This window comes from Rosa chinensis, chromosome 5 (genome assembly GCF_002994745.2).
Source record: "Rosa chinensis cultivar Old Blush chromosome 5, RchiOBHm-V2, whole genome shotgun sequence".
NCBI classification, from domain to species: domain Eukaryota; kingdom Viridiplantae; phylum Streptophyta; class Magnoliopsida; order Rosales; family Rosaceae; genus Rosa; species Rosa chinensis.
Window position 1 is genome coordinate 66,291,105 of NC_037092.1, and position 13,498 is coordinate 66,304,602.

General features: G+C 34.7%; 1 protein-coding gene and 1 long non-coding RNA gene across 3 annotated transcripts; both read left to right on the forward strand.

Annotated features, from left to right (window-relative positions):
* Positions 1–5,085: 5,085 nt before the first annotated feature.
* Positions 5,086–7,162, forward strand: LOC112166612. The gene is made up of 2 exons (XR_002923340.2): positions 5,086–5,463; positions 6,800–7,162. It is a non-coding gene; the product is annotated as an uncharacterized LOC112166612 (long non-coding RNA).
* Positions 7,163–8,618: 1,456 nt separating this feature from the next.
* LOC112165708 (phosphatidylinositol transfer protein 1) lies at positions 8,619–13,260 on the forward strand. Of its 2 annotated transcripts, none has more exons than XM_024302321.2 (10): positions 8,619–9,035; positions 9,698–9,728; positions 9,850–9,998; positions 10,280–10,371; positions 10,493–10,500; positions 10,602–10,673; positions 10,838–11,005; positions 11,214–11,309; positions 12,187–12,306; positions 12,857–13,260. In XM_024302321.2, exons 1-10 carry the CDS (start codon positions 9,016–9,018, stop codon positions 12,977–12,979), a joined length of 879 nt encoding a protein of 292 aa, XP_024158089.1. In that variant the 5' UTR covers positions 8,619–9,015; the 3' UTR covers positions 12,980–13,260. The 2 variants fall into 2 exon arrangements, with proteins under 2 accessions (XP_024158089.1, XP_024158088.1); XM_024302320.2 differs by having other exon boundaries at positions 8,620–9,035; positions 12,851–13,260.
* Positions 13,261–13,498: the final 238 nt, after the last annotated feature.

Below are 13,498 nucleotides of genomic sequence, written 5' to 3' on the forward strand. Positions count from 1 at the left end.
CCTCGTTTGCTCGATCGTAAGATGAGCATTCTTCATTAGTCAACTTGAAGTTTGATAAATTACTTTATGTTGGCAGGTTTGGAAGACTAGAAATGATGTTATTTTCAGAACAGCTTCTATCAATCCTATGTCAATTGTTATGTCAGTTGAAGCAATAATGAAAAGCTCTGCTGATCTTAACACTAGTACTAGTGGAGCAAAAACTTCAAACCTTTCAACCACAATTAAGTGGTCTGCTCCTCCTAGTTCTTTTGTTAAAATCAATTTTGACGGCTCAGTTAAAAGAGATTCAGCTACTAGTGGTTTCGTTATCAGAGACCATAATGGAAGACCAGTTATTGCTGCAACCAAATGTGTTGGCAACTCTTCTACTCCTGTTGCAGAAGCTACTGCACTCAGGGATAGTTTAATTGTGGCCAAAGACAAAGGTTTTACAAGAGTTGAAGTTGAAGGAGACTCAAAGCTGGTTATTGATGCAGTTACAGGAAGAGTGATTCCACCGTGGAGGCTACTCAAATTGATTAAAGACATTAGAACCATTGCAACTACCTTTTCTCAAATTACCTTTAACCATATCTATAGGGAAGCAAACTTTGTAGTTTATGCTATTGCAAATTTAGGACATAATGTTGCTTCTCCTATGTCTTGGAGTTATTGTTGGAAATTTTATGATTTAAAATTAAAATATATTTTATTCATTTCTTTATTTATTTTGGGGGTTATTTTCATTTTGTGTTTATTACTCTATTTATGATTTAACGGTTTTATGTTATAAATATATGATTATTATTTGACCGTTATATGGTTAATGAGGCTATTGATGGTATGGTAACTGTACCTTATATAAGGGTACGTGGCTATGGTTGGAAGGCATATGGTGAGACATGAAACATGCACATGTGTGGGAGTTTAGATTGTCGGATAATGAGGGTATACATGACGGTATAATCCACCATAATGCAACCACTCTAGCCAAATACCTCTACCAAAGATATTCTTACAAACTATACATATACATACTTTACTTATACACCGTTTTGAGTGTACAGGTGATTAAGGTTCAATGGGGCTTCTTAGCTGCACGACGGAGCTCAAAGAGTTGTTGTATCTTGGGGGAAGTTTTTCATTCAACCCTGTGCAGTAGGGGACGAATCTTCTCTTAGGACAGTGCGCTTGCACGCCGCGACTCGATAAGTTTTCCTATATAAAACCTATATATTATATTATTTTCTTACTTTATTTTATTTTCTCATCTATATCATTATTTTTATTTACCACGATATTACCATATTATTTTGTCTTTTTATTTTACAGAAATTCCGTCTCATATTTTTTACAACAATCTAAGAGAAGACTTGTGTGGAATTTCTGACAAAGACGGACAATATGAAGTTCGAGGAGTCATAATCAATATCACACATTTGGCTTCTTCTTTATTTCTCAACTTATGAATACCTTAATATTTTTCTTTCAATTATTAGTTTATATTGGCCTTGAATATGCTAATTGCTTTTTGCTTTGCATGTACTAATTAAAAATTTAATATCAACTAACTCTTGATAGGAAAAATCTCTCAAATGCTAAAGTTGATGGAGGAATTAGTTACGTAATATGCATGCACTTGCCTAAGTTGCCTCCAACACAACAGAGGAATTCTAAGTCACTTCTATGAAATAACTAGATTTTATTCTATAAGAAATATATATTTATATTTTATTATATTCATGAGATCGTTCAGTCACGTATTCTTAGTCTCATTCGTTCTCAATCAAGCACATTGATTACTTAACATTTTGTTGTTACAATTATATTATTTGGCTTATAAATTCATACTTAATGCATATGAGGTCTTTTCCATACATAACCAAATTAAAAGATCGTGATTAAAATACATATATGTTAGTAGCCAACAAGCAGGTACGTCTATGTGCATGTTACAGTTAAGTTTATATATATAAGCTTATTTTCCATCAAGTCATATTTGCAAAATAAATTTGCTTTCACTAACGATTAATCTACCATGAGATCAGGTTGGCTATTCTTATGATTTGTTGACTGTTATATGAAATTGATATTGCCTATAATATATAAAACGTTGTTACTTGAGGTACGTACTTGATTACTGATTTTATGAGTTATTCCATTGTATTTACATACATACTAGTAATTGTTTTGCATACAGCGTACCATTGAAAATATCAATTATATTATAAATGTGATTGACCTTAAAGTCTATTGCAGCGCTTTATATGTTATCAGGTCAGTTACAAATGACCTTTGCCTTTTGTTTCGAGGAGAAGCATATATTTCATTCAAGTTGCATATCATAATTAATGATTACTTATCTCTCTTTCATATCTAAAATAATGTTGCTTCAAATTGTGGTGATACTATTAATTTTGTCTCATTATTAAAATTTAGTTGAGTTATTAGCTGTAACATTGATTGAGCTTCTGAGTGATTGCAGAGAAAGAAAATAGTGATGGTACGTTTTCTTCTACTCTAAAAATTAATTTATATATACATTATGAAATTACATATGCTACTATATATTAGCTTGTGTGTACAAAAATGCAACAGGTCATAAACAAAAATGCATGCTCAAAAAATTCTTGTAAGTTCAATTGTGATCGAGAAGGTTTTCATTTTGCTTCAATAAATCATTAAGGAGTTATTTTTTATTTCAATAGTGGGGGTTACTATTTGAAATTTTAACTATTTCATTAGTATTCTTTAATGCTTATTATTGCGGGTTTTACATAACTGATCTTCTTATGAGTATATTTAGCATTTACCATTCTCTCATGAAAGCGTCATGGAGAGATGTGGGGGTAAGCTCTAGTTATAACTCCTGCTAATATTTATTATACATGTCTTAAGAACATTTAATATCTGAAAATGTGGGGGTTATGATTTATATTTTTGTTCCCCATTTAATATTTACTCCAATGGTGTTTTAAAATTTCCTATGGTAATGTGGGGGTAACACTCGTAACGATTTATCTTACGTGATCATTAAATAAATTGTGTAGAATTATAAATTATCTTATTCTCATACGGAGGGAAAACACTCCTATGAGAATTGTGGCTGATGGTTTATTTGAGGCTTGCAGATAAATTAAAATGCAGGTTTTGCGAGCTAAAGGGACAAGCAAGACATGACCAAAAGAAAAATAAAATAAATAAAATATGACATAAGTCATATATGCCTCCCGGATGAGGCTCTTATAGTCTTGAGGAGGAGACTATATATATAAAATTGCTGAAGGGGGATGTGCTTAAGCCTATAAGGGAGTCACCTAGGGAGGTAACCCAACTTCTGTGATTGGAGATCCCATGAAGGAAGTACAATGTGGTAGAAACAATCCATACTGCGTGACTCAAATATAGCACACATAAATTTTAAGGATATATCCAAAAGAGATATTATCCTGTGCATCCCTAAGGCATTAGGTGCTATATTAAATGTGACGTTAGGAAGGGAAAACAATGATACCCTGAATGAGTTTCGAGGCGAGCAAACTCCCGCGGGGTCCGGGCACACGTACCCTTGGAGAACTCACCTCAGTGAGAGTTGTTCGTGAGGCCGCGACAATGAGAATTGGTTTGTTCTCTAATACTCTCATGAGAATCAAGATACGCGCACAGCCATAAATGCGCCAACACGCGAACCTGTCTAATTACCTGTACTGTGTGTGTGATATGTTGAAGTTTGGTCAAAGGTATCAAAGTTCAAGACTGTGTCACTTTGGTTCCTCAAATGGAGACTATCACACTAAGCTAGGTTCAAACCCGAAAGGTACCTATGCCGATTGCACAGTAAAAGCACTCACTTATTTTGTTTTAAATGATTTTATTTTAATTTTAAATCAGTGGGGGATTGTTGGAAATTTTATGATTTAAAATTAAAATATATTTTATTCATTTCTTTATTTATTTTGGAGGTTATTTTCATTTTGTGTTTATTACTCTATTTATGATTTAAAGGTTTTATGTTATAAATATATGATTATTATTTGACCGTTATATGGTTAATGAGGCTATTGATGGTATGGTAACTGTACCTTATATAAGGGTACGTGGCTATGGTTGGAAGGCATATGGTGAGACATGAAACATGCACATGTGTGGGAGTTTAGATTGTCGGATAATGAGGGTATACATGACGGTATAATCCACCATAATGCAACCACTCTAGCCAAATACCTCTACCAAAGATATTCTTACAAACTATACATATACATACTTTACTTATACACCGTTTTGAGTGTACGGGTGATTAAGGTTCAATGGGGCTTCTTAGCTGCACGACGGAGCTCAAAGAGTTGTTGTATCTTGGGGGAAGTTTGTCATTCAACCCTGTGCAGTAGGGGACGAATCTTCTCTTAGGACAGTGCGCTTGCACGCCGCGACTCGATAAGTTTTCCTATATAAAACCTATATATTATATTATTTTCTTACTTTATTTTATTTTCTCATCTATATCATTATTTTTATTTACCACGATATTACCATATTATTTTGTCTTTTTATTTTACGGAAATTCCGTCTCATATTTTTTACAACAGTTATAGGGTCCCAAGTGAGGCTTCTAGAGCCTTAATTTTTGATGTTGTAAACTTTGGTTGCCCAAGAGGCTTCATTCTTTCAAATTGTGTTTCTTTTCTTTGATAAATAGTTTTGTAACTAATGGGTCTTAAACTTGCAATGCTTATCATAATCAAAATTTTCTAATGAGTACAACACATAAATGTTGTCACATGGAACTTAAATTTGGGCAATGCAAACCCAAATCTTACCTCTTTAAACAGCAAAGATGATTATAGTAAGAGAAACATACAACGGCTATACGCATCATTAAGGAATATAATTTAGTTGGTACACATAATAATTAGGAACCCTATACTTAGGGGGGTGTATTCAATTAGGAGTCTATTGGATTGTTTTGGATTCTGGAAAGTCTAGAGGTATTCAATTCAGATTTTAAAAAGTTAATATAAATCTAGTGGTATTCAACGGTCCAACGATTTTGAAGGATTCTATAGTAGGTGATGGATTGTAAAGGATTTTTGGACCCTCGGTATAAATAGCAAACCCAATCAGAAATCTGCTCTCCAGAGCTGAGATTTCGACGTCTTCCTTTTTTTGTTTTTTTTTTCCTATCTCTCTCATCGAGAAGATGAAAATACGAACGGCAATCTAGAGAAGACTATCAGCCTCTGCCGCAGTCGACGGCGTCGCAGCTACCGCGCTCCACTCAATTTTCTACCCCGTCCATCTAAGCCGAAAAATCCAGTCGTCGCGCCGACGAGATCCGAGTGGTGGCAGTGAGCAAGACGAATCTGGCCGTTGTCCTCTATCAAGTATATGACGCCGACCACCGCTGGTTCGGCGAGAACTACGTCCATGGAATCGTCGAGAAAGCTCATCAAGTTTCTGCTCTGAGCAAGATAATTGAAATAGGTATGATTTTGATGACTATTGGTTTTGGGTTTTTCAGCTTTCTGAAGATATAGAGAGGCCTTTTGTTAGGAATTTGCAGAGTAATAAAGTAAAGCCTCTTTTGAGTATAAATTTTTCATATCTAACTCGGAATTATAGTTTATGTTGATTATTCAGAATCATACATAAAGTTTGTGTATTAAGCATTGGTTTCCAGCGAACGAAGGAGCTTTTTGGTCTTGTGTGATTGCAATGGTGCTTTTGAGAATATCCCATTTAAATTTCATCTCAATGCTTGACAGTTTTAAGTGTTCAGAACTTTTATTGTACTACGTTAGCTTGTTTGAATCATTTTTTTCTTTTTCAAGTGCAGTGTCTACTTGCTAGACTTGATTAGCTTGAGTTGAGGTTCTATCAAGGTCTTTCTCATTTGTCGAACTGTTTGCTTCTCCCTTTTTTCTTTAAGCACTTTGCCAGATGCTTCTGCTGTGCAGCTTAATGTTTATGGATAATGTGTAATCTTTCAGTTGAAAAGGAAAAGCATGGTTTGTTATGAGTAATGACCTTATATTTGCCAATAACGTAATTGTTTATAGAAGTATTTGAGTTTGCAAAAAGGGTATGCTTGCCTTGTTAATTTGAAAGATGCTAAAAAAAAAGTAATAGGTATTTTCCCACCAATCTTTGTTATCAATAGAAGCTCTACTATCTTTATTCTAATGTTACTTGGTTGTTTTTTGCCACCCCCTCCATATAATCTTTTGTTAATATTGCACAAGATAGTTATAGCTTGATTTACTGATGCAATGATGCTAATTGCATTTTGATGTATTTGTAGAATAGTTCGTGCACCAGTTCTGTTATTCTCATACTTGTTCGGGAAAGTAGAAACTCTTTTCTATAGGAGGACATGTAAAGCTCTAGATGCTTAGTGCAGTAGATTTTGCAAATGACTGGTTACTATAGTGTTTTTTGTGCCATTTTTAGTATCTTCTGCCTAATTCTCCAATGCAGTGCTATTTCCATATTGACTCTGATGTTGCTCCCTATTTTCAATGTGATACTTTATTTGCATCAGAGGTATCACTTCGAGCCACTTAGAATTCTCATCTAGATTATGTGGAACAATTTCTTGATTTATATGCAATTTGTAGAAAGGGAACCCAAGAGCTCATAGTTGGTTATCTTTGTGCAAGTTTATTTATTTGTAGTTCATGACAATCATGGATAATTATCTTTATAGTTGAATCAAGGCTTTCTAGATGCCTTCAAATATTTTATACGGGTCCTAATCTGTATTATATCTAGCAAATTTTCAATTATAGTTTCTGATTATCTCTCTTGTGTTTAAAACCAGGATATCAGAGTTGATTAATTGAGTGGATCAAGGATTGAGTGGATATCAGTCGTAAATCTACATGATAACACACATTGGAGTATGTGGGGTGGCACCAGAATGCTGCAACAGCGAACAAATTCTAGATCAGCATTTTAGAAGCTTAAGATCTAACCCCTCCCTTAATAAAGCCTCTAGTCGTTGATGAGATTGGAATTAGGTTTAGATAATATTCTTTTAAATAAACCTATAACCTAACATTTGCGGGTTGTTGTGATTCATTGTGAGAACATTATTGTCATTCTTCCTCATGTACCTTCAGATCCATATTTGACTAAAGAGCTTACTACAAGTGTTACAATGATGGAGATATTTTGTTACTTATGAGAGGAGTACTTTGTTTCTGGTTCTACATTGAACTTAATTATCTTGCATATAACATTACAAAATAAGGAGATGCATTAACTAGTTCGAGTGTAAGAAAATAAAATTAAATGGGGCCCCATTGGGGAGATAAGGTATTCCTAGGCTGGGGCTAATTGGTTAGGGTTTAATTTTTTTTTTCTTCAGAATCAAAACTGACAAATTTGGTTCTATTCAAGTCGAGCGTTTTCTAAATTTGAAATCGAGGAAAACTGAACCAATGGAGTTTGGTTAAGGTTTCGATTCTTGTTCCCGTAACCGATATTTGGTGTTGGAACAAATTACACTCAAATCTTTCAAATCATCCATAAAGCTTGATAACAAATTCAATCAAGAAATCTTCAATCTTTCATCAACCCATATTACCCAAGTCAAAAGAACCTCAATCCTAGATTTCCATATAATTCCAACAACTTTTTTTTTATAAAATTCCCTATATATTTTCAATCAAACATAAGTTAGCTATTCTCTATTGGCTTTAATGATTTTTTTCCGTTCAGGATAGTGTTGCGTGTCTCTGTGTGCATATAAATGTAATAATTGAAGCCAATATAGACAAGACCTGCTCACTTAAGGGACAATTTTTAAGGGACTGTGAGGAACAAGTGAATCTGATGGCTGAAAATAAATGCACAGTTTTAAGTTGTTATAATTTCTGCTTTTATATTTAATTCATGTGGTTGAGAGGTCCCTTAAAACTGTCCCTTAGGTGAGCAAATATGCAATATGGACTTTTAATAACCAAGATGAATGGATTTCATGTTTGTTTTCAAGTTTTTACCCAAAGGATTAACATTTTAGCAATTTAGCTATAAGATGAGCATTGGGCACACTCAATAGGCTTACTTCTATGATGTCCAGTATTTGCTCAACCACACGATTAACCTTGTTTGCTCGGTCGTAAGATGAGCATTCTTCATTAGTCAACTTGAAGTTTGATAAATAGTTTTGTAACTAATGGGTCTTAAACTTGCAATGCTTATCATAATCAAAATTTTCTAATGAGTACAACACATAAATGTTGTCACATGGAACTTAAATTTGGGCAATGCAAACCCAAATCATACCTCTTTAAACAGCAAAGATGATTATAGTAAGAGAAACATATAACGGCTATACGCATCATTAAGGAATATAATTTAGTTGGTACACATAATAATTAGGAACCCTATACTTAGCTGGAGAAGCAAAAGATTCATAAATGGAAATTCACTTAATCGCATGTGACAGCCGGATTATGTGGTCTAAACAGATACAACAAACTTGAGCATACCTTGTTCTGGCTGCCGCACCTATTTTGTTGCTTTCTAAATATAAAAGCAAAAAAAAAAAAAAGAATTTTCTTCTGGTCAACCTGAAAGGAATATAGAAAACTAAAAAAAAAGGCAAAAGCTTTAGCGTTGCCGACCTAGAAATTGCTCTGGAAAGTTGAACAGAAACGACGCCGTCTCGGTGGCAACGGGTTTCAAAAACGCGTTGGACGGCGGTTAGGTCTAGAATCGCAGAAAGTCAAAATAAACGAGGCAGTGAGAAAAGGACTGGTGACTCTTCACGATCATTGACCCCGTCGGCTAAAATGCGCTGGTGAGTTACGGGTTGTGACTCGTGAGTCGTGACGTGCCCTTCCTTTATTACAAGGCCAACCAATGAGACACGTACTTAAGATTTTTCATCCCACAAGCTCTCAACCCGCTTAAGCAAACACATCCTCAACGTTGTCTGATATTCTTCGTCCTTGTTTTGCTATCTGGGTTCTGTCTCTTTTCGTTTTCTGTGCCACATTTGAAGCTAACGGTCGAGACTTTGGGGTAGAGATGGTTCTGATGAAGGAGTTGTATCCTTTTTGGGTTTGCTTTTGCTTTTTTTTTTTTCAATTTGATCATGGTTTCTGGGTGCTGGGTTTGAAATTTTGCGCCGACTGTTTTTTTGGTTGGTGAGAAAATTGAAGTAGTTCAAAGTTTTGATTTTTGTTGCTTTGGTGTGGGCTTTGTTCTGTGGAGGCATGAATTGGGTTCAGACCAATTGACCAAGTTAGGGGTTATTCTGGTGTTTAATGGTTGTTTGGCAGGGTTCTACTTTATTTTGTTGCCCTTCTAATGCTAGTTTCACGTTTGCTGTTACTTGCCTCTTTGTTTATGCTACTATGATCAAACATTGAAAGATTTAGATGTTAAAGTTTTCTACTTTCGTCTACATTCCGAAAGAAACTGACGGCAAAAACTTTAATTGCTGCTTTCAAGTTTGTATAGGGTGGCTTTAGGTGAAATGTCGGATATACATGATACTTTCTCTTGCAAATTACTCGTGTTTATTGTTTTAGTTAATCATGTTCATATGTGGAACTATATAGATACCATATGTGTGTGTGTGTGTGTATGCATACTCATTTATTCCATGTGTGTGTGCAAGTCTTATTATAGATGAAATTAGTTTTCTGTTTTCTATTGAGGTATTTCCTTAACTCCTGACTCTCCAATTGGGGACTTGCGTGTGAAGTCGTATTGTGATGCCCATGTCTCTAGAAGAGGTAAAATGCAGCTCCGAATTTATGATTTGAATTTTGTAGAATCCTTAGTTTTATTGCAATGTTGAACTTCACTTATCAAAAACTTATGGAGTGCTTGTTAAATGATGTGTTTGGATTGCAGTATCAAGTTGCTCAGGCATACATGGTCACAAAGATGCAGCAACAGAACACGAATAGTACGGAAGGGGTGGAAATTTTAGAGAATAAATCCTTTGAAGATGATGTCTTTGGAAAGGGTCAATACACTTCTAAGGTTTATCGTCTACAAAGGTAATTCCAAAACAGATAGTAATGTAGTTGATTTTATGATTTAAGTTGCTGCTGAATTATCATGTGATAGGTGTACGTGAAACATTGAAGTACAGGTTGCTAATGAATAAATAAACTTGTAGAAACCCTTATTGTTAGTGAACTAATGATTGATTTACATTTTGAAACAACTGCTTAGTCATTTGTTTACTGGAGTGGCTCATTGATTAATACACTTCATGCTGTCAATTGTTGTGAATCTCAAGGTTACATTATCTTACTCAAAAAACCTTTTATTCCAGCAAAGCTCCTACTTGGCTTACAACTTTTGCACCAGCAGATGCACTCATCATGCAAGAGGAAGCCTGGAACGCATACCCAAGATGCAAAACAGGTTTGCCATGTCTTTATCTTGTTATTATCTGTGTATATCATTTGTTAAACAGACTTGAGAAATTTATCTAACAAGGTTTTTGACTCTTTGGTTTCTCTTCAATGGATGCCCAATCGTACAGTAATCAAGGTAATATTTCTTGTCTGTCTTTTGAAATAATAAGTATTCCATGTATATTCTTTGCGTTTGAAGATTGCTGAAGCAGCATTATTTGTTTTGTATCTGTGCAGTGCCCATACTTCACCAAATTTCAGTTGACCATTGAAACTGTTCATAGGGCTGATAATGGTCAGTCCGAAAATGTAAGTTTCTTGAAAATGTTCTGCTCCCTCTGATTTAGTCAGACTTAAAAGTCAAAACTCCTTTTTCACTTTTTCTTTCCTTTTTGAGAAGAAATTAAAATTAGAACTCAGTCTGTAGCAATAAATTTGTAATTTAATGTATTTTCCATTTACCGACAAACCAGGTACATGGTTTAAGCAAAGAAATATTAGCAGCCAGGGATGTGGAAATTGTTGATATAGCTTCATCTGCAAGGGATTACTGGAGTTACGTGGTTGGTAGTAACAATACAGACTTCTCTAATTTTAAATCAGAGAAGACTGGCCGTGGTCCACTTTTAGAGGGATGGCAGGTTCGAATCTCCCTTACCAGTAAATTGTTTGGGTTGAATCTATGGCTCTCTCTCTCATATAAAGAAAGAAAACAAGTTTCTTTGCAAGTGATTAAACTTTAGTTTTTTATGCTTGGACTTTGCACTTTCTATGTAAAAAATTGCTCTGCACCATCTGCTTTTTGTTTCTGTTTTCATCAGGAACTGTTAATTGTTACCTAAATTGCAGGATACGTCAAGTCCAGTTATGACAGCCTACAAGTTGGTCACCATAGATGCGCCATATTGGGGATTTGGCTATAAACTTGAACAAGCTTTGCTATTGGTATGTCTCTGGTCTTAGTGCATCCAATAGCTAGGAAAATGCCATTATTTCAACATTAGTCACTATTTTGTTTAACTTGACTTCTAAAGTTTATTTGCAAGCAGAATGATTCACATGTTTGTTTTTATTGGCCACTGATTAATTCACATTTTAAGAGCTGCAGAATTGAAATTTGCAACATACACATAATAGTTCGTGCAAATGTGTTGCACTCAATCTATATTGATTGTTCTACTGTATTTGTAGTCGTTGGAACACACACATACACACACGTAGATATAGATAGATAGGGGCAGGATCACTTGCAAAGGTTTTTATAGGATTTTACTTTTGCCAAGCTGATTGTTTGAATGCTCTAATATGCTTGCCTTGCATGTCAAACTTTGAGTTACTTAAATATTTCTAACCATTTATGTTGCTTAGAATTGCTATTCTACCCTGTATTAATACGAGAAAGTAGAAACTGAACCTTGATGCAATATATATTTTATATAAATATGACAGCTTGAAAGTTCTAAAATGTTATGTTTCATATTAGAGCTTCTAAAAGCCCAACATATGAAAAAGACATTCATCTTATGAAATTTCATACTGCACCATTTCTATAAACAAAATTATGAGTCTGCCTTGGTGTCCATCAGTCTTGCATCACATGCTTGGAATAAAAGAGAAACAATTGTAGAGAAATATCACATAGGGATAGCTTGTAGCTAGAATGATTTTAGGTGGAATAAAAGGTACAATGGTAAAGGAAATGAAAACAAGTTGTCAGGAATTTGTACTGCTCTGAATCCATTAATTTTGATAATGCATTACTTATCTTCCATATATTTGTCTTCAAATCTTTGTGGAGCTTAACCGTTATATTTCTATACAGGGTGAAAGGGCTCTTTTCCTTGAAAGTCACCGCAATTGTTTTGCTTGGATAGATGAATGGTTTGGAATGACTATGCAACAGCTACGTGAACTTGATCAACAAAGCGACTCATTAGCTGAGGTATGAAATTTCTAAACTGACAACTCATTGGTTCTTGGTTCTAAACTTGACATGATCAACTGAGATTGTATGCCATAATATACTGCATTAGCTATCTAAAGAAGAAATAAATAAAAAGGAACTTGTAGGGATTTTAATCAATATATAATTCAATAGTTAGTAATTTGATGTAAGAGACTATATTCAGTTTCTTGTGGCTTATCTGTGTTAGTGGTAGTATCTTGCTTTTTAAAGCCAAAGTAATTCTCTTATACCCTGGAATTTACTAAAATTTACGATCTGGTCCCTGTGGTTTCATTGTGAATAATATCAGCCGTGTAATTTCCAATTTTACCACTACTACTTTCACATTGTGGACAATGTCGGTTGTTCCTTTGCATTAATTTAAATCAGACACAAAGTACCAATTTGTTTGATGCACGATTTTTATTTTTTCATTGTGGGTTGAATATTATGTCTTAAAAAGACTTGAAAATGTAGTCTGTTGACTTCCTCACAAATTGATAATGCATCAATTGATAATGACTGCTAATCCATGATGAAGCTGCAGAAACATGGGAGGCCAACTTTGTTGGTGAAGAGCATGGACGATTTTGGCCAGAGATTATCACCCGAAAGTGAAGACATTTATCTTGGCCAGAGGTCTCAACTCTCGACTCAACTATCAACTTAAATCCAACACCTCAGTGGGTATTTCATTCAGAGGAGAGCAAGTTCTCTACGCTTGTGCCAAGTCACATCGCAGCCATCAGACAACAGTGGAGTGCACCTATTTATGTTAGAGTGCACCAGGCATATCAGATATTTGTAGTTGACATGCTAGGGGTGAAAAGACGTTTCTGGCAGCATAAACTTGGCAAGGAGTGTAGTATAACTAACATGTAAATGACCAGAAATTTTTATCAAAGAAATACCCAGAAATTTTTCTGCTTGTGTACAGTCCTTTTTCTTTCAGTTGCGTTTTCAGAGCATTTTACTTCAGGCTTTGTGGAAATGCACCCCATTCATAATTTTTCTCAGTAATAAAAGAAAAATATACCACAGATACTAGGACAGCTTTATAAACTCAAAAAGCTACGAGATACAGAGATGTACACAAGAAACATACTACAGGATTCTTTATTTTGCAGTTTCCGTCATTTTCATTTGGGTATGTACACTACTGATTCACCAGCACTTTCAGATTCCTTTC